Raw genomic sequence first — 15,517 nt, 5'->3', positions numbered from 1 at the left:
TGACTCATGGAGGGACAATGCTTCATAGACACTACAGTAGTGTGGAATGATTTCAGGTCAGTAGAGTGAGACCACTGGGATGCTTTAAAGATCCATATTTCCATCTAGCGGTTCAAAAGAAACCAGTCAGAACAAAGTCACCAGGGAAACATTTCCTATCTTATCTTTTCCCTGTGGAAAGTGGCATTGTACACTAGCTGACTTGAATAAACCCACTTCTTAAAAAAGGAAACAAATAATTGGAAAGCAATCCCCATGTTCGATTTGGAACACAGAGATTGAAAAGAAATCTATATGTTAAAAAATAGTGTGTGGTTTAATTTTGAACTTGTGTCTTGTAGGCTACATGGGAACCTACTGTGAGATTGATGTTGATGATTGTGAGAGCAATCCATGTGTGAATGATGGCATATGTCGAGACATGGTCAATGGCTTCACGTGCACCTGCCAGCCAGGTAAGCTTTTTTCTTCACTTTCAATTATATTGTCTTTCTTCTTAACAGTTTTCCAATAACAGCCACGTTAAAACCAGAATTCCCAGTTTAAATGTCCCCAAACCCAGAGAGGGAGGGCCACTCCATTACCTCTGCAGTGTTTGGAGGCAGCACTCCCATAAACTGGAAGGCCCAAAAAGCTGCCGATCCACTTGCCTTAACAAAGAAACTATTGTGACCCCCGCTTTCCTCTTCGGTGGAATGTGGAAGGGACAGCAGTCTCCCTCATCCTGCCCTGGTGGTGGAGTTGGGGGGACAGCAGTCCTACTAATGAGATTCTTTTCCAGATCCGCAATTTACATCTGGGACAGACGTCCCCATCCACCCCCCATCTAGCTATTGAGCCAGTGGAGCTGATACAGGCAGTGGAAGGGGGGGGGTTCCCAAAAGAGAAAACAATCCCACCGTCTCCCTCAGTCGCACCCCCTTTCCTTAGCAGCTCAACACACAGACTATCCTGACACTGTTAATCAACTGAGCAGTGTGCTACCGATGCACCAATTTACCCTCGTCTGGGCATCGTCAGTTCATGCTTAAGCGCTAAATTTTTTCAAAGGATTACAACAAAATGTTTAGTTTTATATTGCAGATTTGGTCGCTATGCCAACACAAAATGCTTCCGTCCCTGCTTCATAAAAAGCTTGGATCAGTTGCTTTTTTTCTCCAGATAATATTTTCTACCTGAAAACGATGATGTATTTAGTTTGTGTAGTTTTGTGCCCTTCCTCTTAAACATCATCAAGGTCACAGAATCACTTTCCCGTGATCTTCACAACACTGGTCCAAGTGCACACATAACACGTTCATTAACCAGTCGAGACGCTCCCTGTTCCTACCTTAACCATCAGTAACTTTGCCAGAGACCTCTGCCCTTCTAAGCAGAGGAGGACTGCCCTTTGACCTAAGCCTAGACCCTTCCACTGGACCCTCTATGTGACCCTTAACCTCAATGTTTGTATGTCTCAGGGTTTACTGGCACCATGTGTCAAATCGACATAGATGAGTGTGCTAGCACGCCCTGCCAGAATGGAGCCAAATGCTATGACCGGCCCAATGGGTTTGAGTGCCGCTGTGCTGAAGGTAGGAGCTACTTTTCCTATTTGTTTATAATGTATAGTTGTTGGTACATGACTGAAGTTTTGTCTCCAGACAAGAGAGCAGATGAGCTTAACCACTTGGTTTAGTCTTTGTTAAACATTCAGTGTTTTGAGGGTGAACATTTTCTCTGGATGTCTGCCGGCCAAGCAGACTGACTTGAGGCCCCTAATCCCCCTCGTTTCTTCAGTGGCTCTCAGGATCATGGGGTCACTGAAGACCAGCAGTTGCTAAGAAAAGACCTTTGGTCATCACCCCGACATCTGTTCATCTCTAGAAAACTCCCCAAACACCCTTGGCTGCGTCTTAACTTTTATTTCTTCAGATTGAGTCATGTCTTAGCTGTAAAACAAAATAAAAGGGGTTAACCCAGCTATTTTGTCACAAAGGAAATATGTATAATCTTTTTATATGTACGAATTAATATTTAATCTGTTTATTTGAGGCTCCGCCTATGGAGGAGTCTGTTTCATTGTTTCAGTGGCCAGCTGCTTGGTATTTCTTGTGTTTGTGGGCCCCTTCTGCCGAGTGAAGTACCCCTGTTTGACGTGGTGCAGTCTATTGTTCCCTCCACCACTGAGAACAAAAGCAAAGCTGGGAGGCCTGTGTAGAGTCCTTTTTTTCTACTTTGGCCCAAGTCAGCATTGCACTACATGCATACCATATGAAACAACTGTTGCTTGCCTGACACATGGACACTTTTTCATTAAAAAAACCCCCCAAAAAACCAGAACCCAAAACTGCTTTAGAATGAATGAAGATCAAAGAGATGACACAACCCAATGGAGTAACTTCTTCATGGCAAAATTAATTAATTAATTTAATTGGAGATGTGCTTGGGCGTATAGACAAAGGACTTCATTAAATAATCTTTATTTTATTTTTTAAGGCTATGAAGGGACTCTCTGCGAGAGCAATATCAACAACTGTCAACCTGACCCCTGTCACCATGGTTCCTGCATTGATGGCATTGCCAGCTACACCTGTAACTGTGATGCTGGCTACACAGGCTATCGTTGTGAGAATCAGCTCAATGAATGCCATAGCAACCCTTGTCAGAATGGAGGCAAATGTGTGGACCTCGTCAACAAATACATCTGCCAGTGTCAACATGGAACTTCAGGTAAGGAATAATCCATCAGAAAACCTTCATGTCAGTCCAGTAATTTAAGTCAATGATTTAAAATGTTTTAAATAATATTAAGGAACTTTAGAATTTCATGTTAACTTTTTTGCATGAACCTTTTGGATTTAAGAAAGGTTCAAATTGATGCATGGTTATTCAGAGTTCTGTATTAACAATAAAACAATCTCTATCAACACAGGCACAAACTGTGAAATGAACTTTGACGATTGTGCCAGTAGCCCATGTGACTATGGCATCTGCAAGGACGGAATTAATCGCTATGACTGTGTATGCAAACCTGGGTTCACAGGTAACCTGAAATCCAGCTTGCACTCTCAGTGTTAACAAAAATGTTTTAAATTTGACATACATCTCTTTGTCCTAAGGATCGAAATGTAACGTGGAAATAGATGAGTGTGCATCCGGCCCTTGTAGGAATGGAGGAACATGTGTGGATGAAGAGAATGGGTTCCACTGCCAGTGTCCTGCAGGTTTTAAACCCCCTTACTGTTACTCTCAGGTGGATGAGTGTGGCAGCAGTCCATGTGTTCATGGCTCATGCAGGGAGGATATCAATGGGTAGGTGAACTTTATGCATCCATTGCTGTTTAACGTGATTATGACAATATGTAAACAAAAATAAAGTAATTTATTATCATCCTTTAGGCTTTGCAATGTATTGTAGATCATTTCCACTAATCACACTTCTTTTTTTCCAGCTATCGCTGTGACTGTGAGCCTGGTTGGGTTGGCAAAAATTGTGACCTAGACAGAAATGACTGTTTGCCAAGTCCGTGCCAGAATGCTGGCACATGCATTGACCGGCTGAATGGATTTACCTGCAAGTGTCGACAGGGGTTCAGAGGTGAGTTAAGGACAGTAGATTGAATGAATTTAATATTAATAGCATTATGAGTAGTATCTAAAGATACAGTATACATGTTTATTTTCAAATAAACCTCTAATGAGAACCTGCACAGCCCAAAGCTAGTACAGAAAATGAAGGAATGCATGTTCTTCAACACTCTACCTCTTTTTGTAGGACTATCTTCCTCCCCCTAGTGGTGAAGTGTTTATCCGTCCCAGGTCTGAATCTTCTTTCCTCTTTTGTTGATAGGTAACCTCTGCCAAGTGAACATCAACGAGTGTTCATCCAGTCCCTGTCTAAACAAGGGCACTTGTGTTGATGGCGTGGCAAGTTTCACCTGTTTGTGTGAACTTCCTTATAGTGGACACACTTGTGCTGAGGTTCTTACCCCCTGCTCTCCTAACCCCTGTGCCAATCACGCTGTCTGCACAAATACACCAGACTACTTGGGCTATCAGTGTAACTGCCAGCAAGGGTGGCAAGGTTTGCAAATTTTTACTCAGTCGTTAAATTTCCTGCTCTCCACTGGAGTAAAAGTTGTCAAGGAAGCAGCCAAATCATATCTGATTGTCCCTTGTTTTGTGTCCTACAGGTCAGCTGTGTAACATTGATGTGAATGAATGTGTCTCAAATCCTTGCAAAAACCGTGGGACCTGCACTAATACGCTTGGAGGATTCGTGTGCTCGTGCAGAGGAGGATTTACTGGCCTGACCTGTGAAACAGACATCAATGACTGTAGTCCAAGTGAGTGGCCACAGAGGCTAAATACGATAAGTGGTGTGATATGTCTCTATGTCCTCTATAACGTAGCATGTTGTGCTGCTAGATCCATGTCTCAGCGGAGGCTCCTGCACTGATGGTGTGAACTCGTATCACTGTAGCTGCCTGCCAGGTTTCACAGGACCGCGCTGTGCTTCAGAAATCAATGAATGCCAGAGTTCTCCCTGCAAAAACGGTGGCACCTGCACAGATTATGTTAACTCTTACACATGCACATGCAGGCCTGGCTTTACTGGCATTCACTGTGAAACCAACATCCCAGATTGCACTGAGAGGTACGTGTAGGTTTCTGTGATACCTGGTATTGCTTTTGATACGAACATACGGATAAAATGTGAACATCTGTACCTTTTTTTTGTCTGTGTAGCTCCTGCTTTAATGGAGGAACGTGCACGGATAAAATCAATGGCTATTCCTGTAACTGCCGCTCTGGTTTTACTGGCTCCCACTGCCAATATGAAGTAAACGAGTGCAACTCCCAGCCTTGTCTTAATGGAGGCATATGTCAGGATGCGTTGGAGTCATACCGATGCTCCTGCCCAAAGGGTTATGCTGGCAACCGATGCCAGGTACGGTACACACCCATACAGACATATTTTAAATTAATCTTCTCACCTTCAAATTTTTCAGTAATTTATATGAAAATCTTATTTCTTCCAACAGACACCAGTTGACTGGTGTAGACGTTCATCTCCATGTCAAAATGGAGGCCGCTGTCGCCAAAAGGAGTCCTCTTTCAGCTGTGAATGCACCAATGGCTGGTCTGGACGTTACTGTGATATCCCCAGAGTGTCGTGCGAGACAGCTGCCCGTCAGAGAGGTATTATTGAGCAGAAGGATTGCACGCAAGGTCTGATGTTGTGCTGTTATGAATTCAAAAATAAATATTTTTTCAAATTCTCCAATTAGGTCTCCAGACTGATGAACTGTGCCACCACAGTGGTCACTGTGTCAACACCGGGAATGCCCACTATTGTAAATGTCCTGCCGACTACACAGGGAGCTACTGCGAAAAGCAAGTGGACCACTGTGAGGACAAACCCTGTCGCAATGGCGCTACCTGCAGGGGATATGTAGGAGGATATCAATGTGATGTGAGTTTAAGAGTTGTTTTTTTTTTTTTTACAGAAAATGTTTTTAACATAGCAAATATGTAGTCAAATACGTTGATATTTGACTTAAGTCATTTTACCTCTACTTTAAAACCCTTCTTTATTTCTGAGGCTTATTTTAAACTGAAGAAGACTTTTGGAGGATGGTTGAAACATTCTAAATCAGAATCAGAAATACTTTATTTGTCCCAGCAGGAAATGACTTGTGTTACAGAGGCTCAAGAAATATTACAAATATAAATAATCAACACTAAAGAAAGAAAAACATACATAATTAAGTAAAAGTCTGTTAATTAAATAAGGATTAAATACAAGTGCACACATTACAGTAGAAAAAAATTAAAAAGATAGATAAATAATAATAAGAATTAAAATAAAAATATAAAACTGTACATATGTACAAATATAATACAGAAAACGATAAAAAAAATAAAGGAAACATATCAAGTTTATCAAATTTAATTAATATATGTACATTTAATTTAATCAAAACATTCATGACAAGCACTTCAGTTTTGAAATAACTTGTTTGTTTTTTTTAAATTGCAAATATTGTCTTTTTTATCCAGAAAATGTGATCTTGTGCAGTAGATTTAAAGATGTTAAATGTTTTCTTTTACTTAGACCTTTTTCCAGCTGTGAAGCTTACTTTATTGTCCTCCTTGTCAATACAGTGTATGCCAGGCTACACTGGACAGAACTGCGAGATGGAAATCAACGAGTGTCAGTCTCATCCGTGCCAGAATGGAGGCACATGCATAGATCTGGTGGGACACTATATCTGCTCCTGTCCCCCTGGCACACTTGGTAATTAACTCACATTTATACGAGGCTAAATTTCACCAGTTATCATGTTTAGGCTATGCATTTCACTGATTCTGTTTTACCTTCTCTCTCAAAGGTGTCCTCTGTGAAATAAATGAAGATGATTGTGCTGCACCTCTGAGACAGCGCAGTGCTCCTCCCAAGTGTTTGAATAACGGCACGTGTGTAGATAGAGTTGGAGGTTATCGCTGCAATTGCCCACCTGGGTTCACAGGCGAAAGATGTGAGGGAGACATAAATGAGTGTCTCTCAAACCCCTGCAGCCCCTCCAACAGCCTGGACTGTATTCAGATGCCCAATGATTACCAGTGTGTGTGCAAGCCTGGTTTTACAGGTCAGACAGATACTTACAAACTTAGCACATTTCTTTTCATTGGTTTCACTGGATTTTCTTTTTGTATAAAACACTGTTGCTTCACTTCTAGGTCGGAGATGCCAAAGCAGATTCAGTGTGTGTGAGTCGCAGCCATGTCAGAACGGAGGAGCTTGTTCTTTAACCAGCAGCACTGGCTTGGGTTACACCTGCACATGTCAGCTTGTAAGTGTCTATTTTTTTTTAACAGTTCAAACATTTTTAATAACACTTTTTTGAATTGCTAATGGCAAAATATTTGCTCTCAGGGTTACACTGGACTAAATTGTGAAAGAAGCATGTCATGTCGAGAGCTGTCGTGTTACAATGGAGGAAGCTGTGCACTTACCACAAGGGGAGCGCGCTGCACCTGCATGCCAGGCTACGGCGGCCCACAGTGTCAGCACCGCAGCAACGAAGGATGTGCATCCCAGCCCTGTCGTAATGGAGGGCTGTGCACTGAAGAAACAAGCTTTCCCTTCTTCCACTGCCAGTGTCCCAATGGCTGGACAGGAAAACGGTGTGAGCAGAACATCGTTGAAAGCCAGACACCTTCGTGCCCTCTGGCAGACTGCCACGGCAAAGCCAATGATGGTGTTTGCGACAAGGAGTGTAACACATTCGCTTGTCGCTGGGATGGCGGCGACTGCTCTCTCGCCGTTAACCCATGGGCTAATTGTGAAGATCCACGTTGCTGGCGAGTCTTCAACAATAGTCAATGTGATGAGTCCTGTAACAATGCCAATTGTTTGTTTGACAACTTTGACTGCAAAAGCAAGGAGAATGTTTGCAAGTAAGTTTTCTGAATTTTTTTTTAGCACTGTGAAAAGTTTACCTAACTTTTTGTCTGCTTTATCTCCAGTCCAATTTATGAAACCTACTGCATCGACCATTATGCTGATGGTCGTTGTGACCAGGGCTGCAACACAGAGGAATGTGGCTGGGATGGCTTAGACTGTGCTGAGAAGGTTCCAGAAGAAATCATTGACGGTGTCTTAGTCGTGGTGGTCCTCCTGCCCCCAGAGGAGCTTCTCCGTACCAGGACAGCATTCCTGCAAAAATTGAGCGTTATCCTGCGCACCTCATTGAGATTCAGGCAGGATCGGAATGGAGAAGATATGATCAGGCCGTACAGACGCAGAGAGGGACGTCTCAAGCGAGAGCTGCAGCATGAGGAAGAGATCATTGGGTCGGTAGAGAACAGAGATGAAACACTTCCTCTCATCTGGACAGATATCTAACTCTTTGCTTCTCCTCTTTGTAGCTCCATAGTCTACTTGGAGATGGACAACCGGCTGTGCACTCAGGGTTCGGAGGAATGTTTCCCTACAGTCTTCAGTGCTGCAGACTACTTAGGAGCCCTGTCAGCAGTAGAGCGGCTTCGATTCCCATACCCTCTCAAAGAAGTGCGCGGTGAGTATAGTTCTTCAAGGAACATGAAAATGGCAAAAAGGGTTGAGGAGACACGGTACTGAAAATGCGGCTTTTCATGCCACAACAGGTGAAAAACTACAACCTGATGTATTAATACCACAATGGGGCAAAATGATGATGGTGGTGATAGCATCCCTGTTCCTTCTGGTGATACTGGTGATTGGCATGCTGATTGCTCGTAGAAAGCGAGAACACAGTACCCTCTGGTTCCCTGAAGGCTTTTTCCTCAAGAAGGAGCCCAGCAGCAACAAGAACCGCAGAGAGCCTGTAGGCCAGGATGCTTTGGGCATGAAGTAAGTGTTTTGGATGTGTATGATAAAACTGATTGCATTGTTTTAGCTTATTACCCTAGCAACATGGCTTCTGGCTTTCATATGATACATATTAATCTGTGAACAGACACATGACAAAAACTGTGGAGGAGTCACTTCTGGGAGATCATAGTGACCAATGGATGGACTCCGACTGCCCAGAAGCAAAGAGGCTCAAGGTCAGTCGCACAGCCTTCATTCATCTACTGTATATATCAGTGTTAAGGTTAATTACATGTTTCAGTTACAACTATGTCTTCAATTATCCATGTTCCATTACAGCTCAATTATGATTACGGTGACCAATTACAATAAAATTAAATAGATTATTTTCCCCTGTAATTCAATTACAAATATGTTCTCAAAAACTGACAGGTTGTGGGAGAAGTCGACATTAAACACATTTTAATCATTGTTGACTACATATGTGTAAGCCATAGAACTGCAACATGTTTCCACTGTTTTTAAAGAATTTCCATGTCAATTACATTTACAAAGTCAATTATCTGAACTCAATTACAATATGATTACAACAGCAACAGCTTTTTTTCCAATTACAATTATGATTACATCATAACTGTAGTTAATTATCAATTACACGATTACAATTATAATTGACCACAACCCTTGTATATACGCCACAACAAGAGCTTCTACGTGTTTTATCAACACTGCTCTGTAGTTTCAAGTTGTTTTTTTTTTGTTGATTCAGGTTGAGGAACCCAATTTGCTCTCAGACAGTGAAGATGCAGTGGACTGCAGACAATGGACACAGCATCACCTTGCAGCCGCAGACATTCGTGTCCCACCTACAATGGCCCTCACACCACCACAGGGAGAGTTTGAAAGTGACTGCATGGATGTTAATGTCCGAGGCCCAGGTTAGTAATGAATTGTGATCATCACATTTATGTTACAAACTTCGGCAACACTTGAAGTTTTACACGTAAAGGCTGACGTTACGCTGTCAATATTATGTCATGACACCTGTAATTAGCATGAATAAGGTGTCATGAAGGCTGTCATTAAGTGTTGTTCGTTACCCTAACCCCTAACCCTACTAGATCCCTCCACCTAACCCAAAAAAAATGTAAATATAGCTTCAAAGGCATCATAATTACACCTTATCTCTCCATTAACGCAGGGAATCGCTGTGTGTCTGTCAGTGTGTATGTGTGTATGTCTGTGCAGCAAATGTCTCTGGTGTTCAAGGACAGACAGTGCTAATACTTGCTACATAGCTGCAGCTTGGTTCAAAGCTGTGTGACGTAGGATTTGTTTGTCGTGAAATAGTCCATTTAATGAATAATTTCGTGCATATACACAGCTGAAGCACGCGCATGTGTGTGAGCCCACGGAGGAGTAGCTAGTCACACACACACCATGTTAGTTCTGGAAGTGTGAGCCTCACACATGATTTATAGATTAAGTTATTCTCAGTCTGCTTTCTAAATTATATCTGTTTGTATATTAATTACTAACCTTGGATGATAAGCACCCCTGCACTGTCAAATGCTAAATAAATAGTGTTATTTGTACAAATGTCTTTTATCAGATTCTACCTAAACTGCCGCATTGGTGCAAACTTTATCAATTTATCTTGTGCATGTCCCATAGAATTAAACCAGGGAAATCGCACACACTATTTTACTTTGCATCCGCACATATACCCCTTTATAACACTACAGAGTACAGGGTATGGACACCTCTTTGTACATCCAACCTTCAAACACATACTCATTTGGCCAAAACTCACAACTCCACTTAAGCTCCCACATGAATACATACTTCCGACAGGCACTGTACTTGTTTCACAAATATGAGGGTACAAGTGCATTGCTGGTTTGAATCCCACTTCAAAACAAAGACAAGATGTACTCACTCAGAAGCTCATTTTACGGCTATTATGTAGTTTTTTGTCTTGGCATCAAGAGGCAGAGTGAGGTCGTACAGTTGAATTAGTCTAGCAGTGCCGAGTCCAAACTCTGAGGCTGTGGTGTCAGGGGATTCTCTCCTTCTGGCCACTTGGAGAAACGGGATGCGGTGGTAGTGTTGATGGCTTCGGTGCGCTTCAGTATAGCTAACTGGCAAGCTAGCGCTAGCCTCTGGTGGGATGCTAACTGTTGCCTGGGTTTGAGGACTTGTCTAACTTAGTCATTTTAGCTTCATTCACATTCTATTCATTTTTTCCTTCCTCTTTTACACTCCACTTTTTTTCATGTTGAATGAGTCATCTTGACTTATCATGACTGACAGGTGTCAAGGTGATTCTACAAATTGTCATTTCCCCCTCCCGCCACTATTCGTTACCTTAACGACGCAAAGCTATTCCATTCACAAAAACAGGAACATATATGGCGCTTCTGGTCAGTGCTGCTTTTTTTCTTCTTCCTTCCTTCATAGGCTCCTTACAGCACCTGGGGCTCGGTCCACTGCCCCGGTTGCACCGTCGATAGTTACGCCCGTGGTTCATGATAACTTGATAGCTTCTAATACTGTTCAATATTCTAGCCCTTAGTTCATGTTAATGACAGATAATGACAGTGTAATGTCAGCCTTATGTATAAAACTTCAAGTAAAGTTGTTACCCAAACTTCTACTTATTGTTCATTATATTCAGAAGTTTACTAGCTATTTATGTTTTGTTTTTGTTCCTTCCACCAGATGGCTTTACACCACTGATGCTGGCATCGTTCTGTGGTGGTGGTTTAGAGCCTGAGATAACAGAAGAGGAAGAGAATGAAGAATGCTCTGCAAACATAATCTCTGACCTTATCTACCAGGGCGCATCTCTTGCTGCCCAAACAGACCGCACGGGTGAGACAGCGCTTCATCTGGCTGCTCGCTATGCCCGTGCAGATGCTGCTAAGAGACTGTTGGATGCTGGGGCAGATGCCAATGCTCAGGACAACACAGGGCGCAGCCCTCTGCATGCCGCCGTTGCAGCGGATGCACAGGGGGTCTTCCAGGTAGTTAGAAATTGTGTGGTTATTTGTTAGAGAAATGCCAATATACAGTATATAGACTGTTCAATGTGACTGTTTGTTTTCATCCTTACTAGATTTTGATTAGAAATCGAGCCACGGATCTAGACTCTCGTATGTATGACGGATCCACTGCTTTGATTCTGGCTGCACGACTGGCCGTAGAAGGAATGGTTGAAGAGCTTATTACCTGTCATGCCGATGTTAACGCTGTGGATGAATTAGGTAAGGGTGCATCAATTTTGCACTAGTGAGAGCTTAAATTGCAGTTGATGGATTTGATTGCATTTTGTTTTGTTATTTTAGGTAAATCTGCATTACACTGGGCTGCTGCTGTGAACAATGTGGATGCTACAGTTGCGTTGCTAAAGAATGGAGCTAACAAAGATATGCAAGATCTGAAAGTAAGCTATTGACTATTTTAAAAAAGCTGTTGTATATCAGTTTTTCTAAATTTAGAATATCTTTATTGACAACTAAACGTGTTTTTCATCACTTTACCTCCAGGAGGAGACGCCACTCTTCCTCGCTGCACGAGAGGGCAGCTGTGAGGCTGTGAAGGTTCTCCTGGCTCACTTTGCAAACAGGGAAATAACAGACCACATGGACAGGTTGCCAAGAGACATTTCTCAGGAGAGACTGCATCATGACATTGTACAACTTCTCGATGAGTACAACACAGTGAGAAGTCCCCAGGGCCATGGTGGAGCAGGACACCACCTCACTGGAGCACACACTCTGTCTCCTCTCATGTGCCCACCCAGTGCCTTTCTACCTAGTCTAAAGAACACGCCACAGAGCAAGAAGAATCGTCGGCCAGGGGTGAAAGGTTCTGGCCTTGGAGGCCCACATGCTACAAGTCTAAAGGAGTCAGTGAAGGCCCGCAGTAAGAAGCTGACCCTGGACATGCAGAGTGCCTTACTGGAGAGCTCAGTTACTTTATCCCCAGTCGACTCACTGGACTCACCCCACGGGGGAGCTAGCAATGCTGGCTACATCACCAATCCCACCTCCCCTGTGGCTATGCAGTCTTCAGGGCTTTTTCATTCCTCCATGTCTGTCCCAAACACCCCAATGGTGCACAGTAGCATGTTGGAGAGAGGTGGTCCCTTTGCTGTGTCTCTAGCCCAACTCAATGACCTGGGAGCTGCAGGAATGTCTTTACAAGGCCGTGTCTCTATGGCCTCAGATGTTAACCACGGCTTTGTGCTGAGTTCGGGCCAGATGGGGATGAACATGGGATTGGTCAGTCCCGTCAGTGTGCCATTTGACTGGCACAGCCGGATGCCCCCCTCCTCCCAGTGTGGTCAGCAGATAATGAATATTGCGCAAAACAGCCAGGCTAGCATGCATCAGAGCTCCGCTGTTCAGCAACAGAACATGATGCTGCACCAACAGCAGCTCTACCGTAACGCCATGCTACAAGCCTCACCTGTTGTTTCTTCCACACCCACCATCAGTCCTGTTAAGTTGCCTTCCATTGCTGAACAGCAGCAGCAGCAACCACAGCAGCAACAGATCATCACACACAACATAAGCAACCAACAAAGCATGGGCCGCATGAGTGCCTCCACTCCACCAACCCCCCAGATATCGCAGCCCCCACCAACCTTCTTCCAGCAGGCCCAGATGTCCCAGCAACCTTCTCAGCCACCGCCGCCCTCTCAGCCCCCACAAGCACCCACTCCAGCAGCTCCGCCTACTCAGGCCCTGTCCTCTCAGCCTAGCAGCAGTACTACAGGAAAGGAGGATTACCCCACACCGCCCTCCCAGCACAGTTACACATCCGCACTGGATTCCACACCCAAGCATTACCTTCACTTGCCCAGTGAGCACCCTTACCTGACGCCCTCCCCGGAGTCTTCAGAGCAGTGGTCCAGTCCTTCTCCACACTGTGTCTCTGATTGGTCAGATTCAACACCCAGCCCAGCAGTTGCTGTCCCCGCCCAAACCCAAATCACCCAAATCCCAGACGCAAATGGCAAGATGCAGGTGTTTGCATGAAGGCCCTGCAGCCTCTGCTTTAAGGAGGGATCAATAATTAGTAGACATGCTCTTTAGCCTGTCTGTGCTATTATGTGTCAGCCTGTTTCCAAGATTTTTATTGGATTTGGATTGACTTAAGTTTATCTAGGATCATCTGCTAGAAGTGTTTGGCAGAAAGAAAAAGTAAAGGGAAATGTGTGTTGTCTGAAGAAACTGCAGACAATTGAATGAAGTAATTCTGTCACAGATGGACTTGTTTTTTAATATTAAAAAAAGTATATGAAGAAAACCAAGCCTTTAATTTCAAGGACTTGGGGACATTCTCCTGACAACTAACAAACAGTTTTAAAGTAGATAAAGGAAAAAGTGAAATGTTGAAGGGAATTCATTTATTTTTATTTATTTTTATCTATCTGAATATGCTTTGTAGATGTTTCTCTTTCTGTCCTAGCATCTCACATCAAGTGCCACTCAATGTAAAAAAAAAAAAACTGGTTCTAGCAACAACAAAAAAAACATTTCAAGAGTTGTTCTGCAGTAGTTTTAGGTTTGATTAAAATATGGTAAACAATTCATTTCCATATGACTATTATGAATAAGAATGTAGATGAGTGTCTCTTAAGCACTTCAAGTGACCTGCCTCGGTGGGATCATTCCAACATTTGACTACATTAATAGATATTTATAATATATAGAGGCATTTATTCCAGGGCAGTTTTTATTTTATTTTATAAAATTACAAAAGGAATCAAAAAGTTTTAGGTTTAATAGTTTTATTTGTAGATTTCTGCTGCCACTGAAAGGCTCTTACTGCCTATTTTACTGCCTGGTATGATCCTTATTTGTTCACAAATCTGTCAAATCAGCATGTCACTGCCCTTAATGTTTGTTTTATGTCTGTTTTATACTCTGTATATTTCTTTTTGTATGTTTCACATCAGATGTACTAAGCTATGCTTATATCAGCTGCTATTTTATATCACTATTCCCTGCAAACATTCCTTCCATTTTGTTGAGTCTGGACATTGTGCCTTTCACCAGTACCTGACACAAACCACAAGAAGATTACTGACTGGTGGGATTGGTGTGGCCTGTAATGAAGACCTTTGTGGCTTTTCCACTTCATCTCTGCCAGTGTGGTCGGTGGAGGACTGGTCAGTGTGGCTGCTGGCATGTGACTGCTTATGCCCTGTCACTCCTGAGGGAGGGGTTTATCGGCATGCAGAAGGACAGTTCCTCTGCATCTATAGTAGCTTCCATTCCAGGAGCCAATGAGCTGCATTTTTCAAACAACTGCTTAAAAGAAAGTGAAGGAGAAAAACACTACTATGTAGTGCTCCACCCTTCAACTTGTTACACTACCCAGTCACTCGGCTAACACTTGGAGGAACATGTGACCAATGCTTTGGTTCCCAAATGATCTAGAGCTGGAGCATTAAGGTCATTCTCTTCCTTTATATTTTAGACTTTCTGATCTAAAGTCAATTGATTATTGTAGAAATTTGAGAGGGCAATCTTTTTGTTACAACATAAACTGAAATGAGTGGGCCACTAAGCCTAGCTGTGATGTTTTGTGGTGACTTAAACCCTGCCTTTAGATGTCCTAGTCCGAGTCTTCCTTTAATGCATTCTTATATTCTGCTCAGTAGAACATCATTTACTGCCTCGTCTGTACCGAAAAACATGTTATTGTTCACAGTCCTGTTTATACTATACTTACAAGAAAATTGTTACGTGTGTTTATTTTTTTACATTTTCTACATAACTGGTCTTACCATTTTCTTTACCGGGTCGCACTAAGTGTTTTGTACATTTCAATTTCTCAATTACAGTTTGTAAATATGTTTGTTTTGGGTAGATTATTGTTGAGAAGTTTTATGTTTCTAAAATGACTTTTGTGTACTAAAAACGACAAAAATAAAAAGTACTTCATTTAGCAGTATTTGAAGCCAAGGCTGCAAGTGTGTACAATTCTGTTCCTTTCAATTTTTCATTAACAGACATCATTTAAATCCATATGTAAGAAAATTGTTCATAATGTTCCATAAATGTTACGTGCATACAGTGAACCAGACTGTTTTGTGTGACAAGTTGTGCTGGGTCATTAATCTATTACGCTGGGTATAAAGAAGCTAACCCTACTAACATA

The 15,517-nt window shown here is 42.6% G+C and overlaps 1 protein-coding gene across 1 annotated transcript in view; it reads left to right on the top strand.

Annotated features, from left to right (window-relative positions):
* The window catches only part of notch3 (notch receptor 3), a 31,858-nt gene extending 16,542 nt beyond the window's left edge, over window positions 1-15,316 (top strand). The window contains exons 9-33 of the mRNA XM_028454872.1: window positions 342-455; window positions 1,461-1,574; window positions 2,479-2,712; window positions 2,915-3,025; window positions 3,102-3,294; window positions 3,435-3,580; window positions 3,833-4,066; window positions 4,176-4,328; window positions 4,411-4,639; window positions 4,732-4,933; window positions 5,028-5,184; window positions 5,274-5,458; window positions 6,151-6,283; window positions 6,378-6,635; window positions 6,727-6,839; window positions 6,923-7,446; window positions 7,516-7,842; window positions 7,918-8,066; window positions 8,155-8,380; window positions 8,487-8,577; window positions 9,111-9,279; window positions 11,063-11,367; window positions 11,460-11,607; window positions 11,689-11,786; window positions 11,890-15,316. Of these exons, the coding sequence (XP_028310673.1) occupies window positions 342-455; window positions 1,461-1,574; window positions 2,479-2,712; window positions 2,915-3,025; window positions 3,102-3,294; window positions 3,435-3,580; window positions 3,833-4,066; window positions 4,176-4,328; window positions 4,411-4,639; window positions 4,732-4,933; window positions 5,028-5,184; window positions 5,274-5,458; window positions 6,151-6,283; window positions 6,378-6,635; window positions 6,727-6,839; window positions 6,923-7,446; window positions 7,516-7,842; window positions 7,918-8,066; window positions 8,155-8,380; window positions 8,487-8,577; window positions 9,111-9,279; window positions 11,063-11,367; window positions 11,460-11,607; window positions 11,689-11,786; window positions 11,890-13,386 (6,110 nt within the window). The 3' untranslated portion in view covers window positions 13,387-15,316. The remainder of the gene's footprint in view (window positions 1-341; window positions 456-1,460; window positions 1,575-2,478; window positions 2,713-2,914; window positions 3,026-3,101; window positions 3,295-3,434; window positions 3,581-3,832; window positions 4,067-4,175; window positions 4,329-4,410; window positions 4,640-4,731; window positions 4,934-5,027; window positions 5,185-5,273; window positions 5,459-6,150; window positions 6,284-6,377; window positions 6,636-6,726; window positions 6,840-6,922; window positions 7,447-7,515; window positions 7,843-7,917; window positions 8,067-8,154; window positions 8,381-8,486; window positions 8,578-9,110; window positions 9,280-11,062; window positions 11,368-11,459; window positions 11,608-11,688; window positions 11,787-11,889) is intronic.
* Window positions 15,317-15,517: the final 201 nt, after the last annotated feature.

Source organism: Gouania willdenowi, chromosome 8, assembly GCF_900634775.1.
Source record: "Gouania willdenowi chromosome 8, fGouWil2.1, whole genome shotgun sequence".
In the NCBI taxonomy this organism is placed as follows: Eukaryota; Metazoa; Chordata; class Actinopteri; order Blenniiformes; family Gobiesocidae; genus Gouania; species Gouania willdenowi.
Note: the sequence above shows the minus strand (reverse complement) of the source record. Positions and strands in the feature narration are given on the sequence as shown.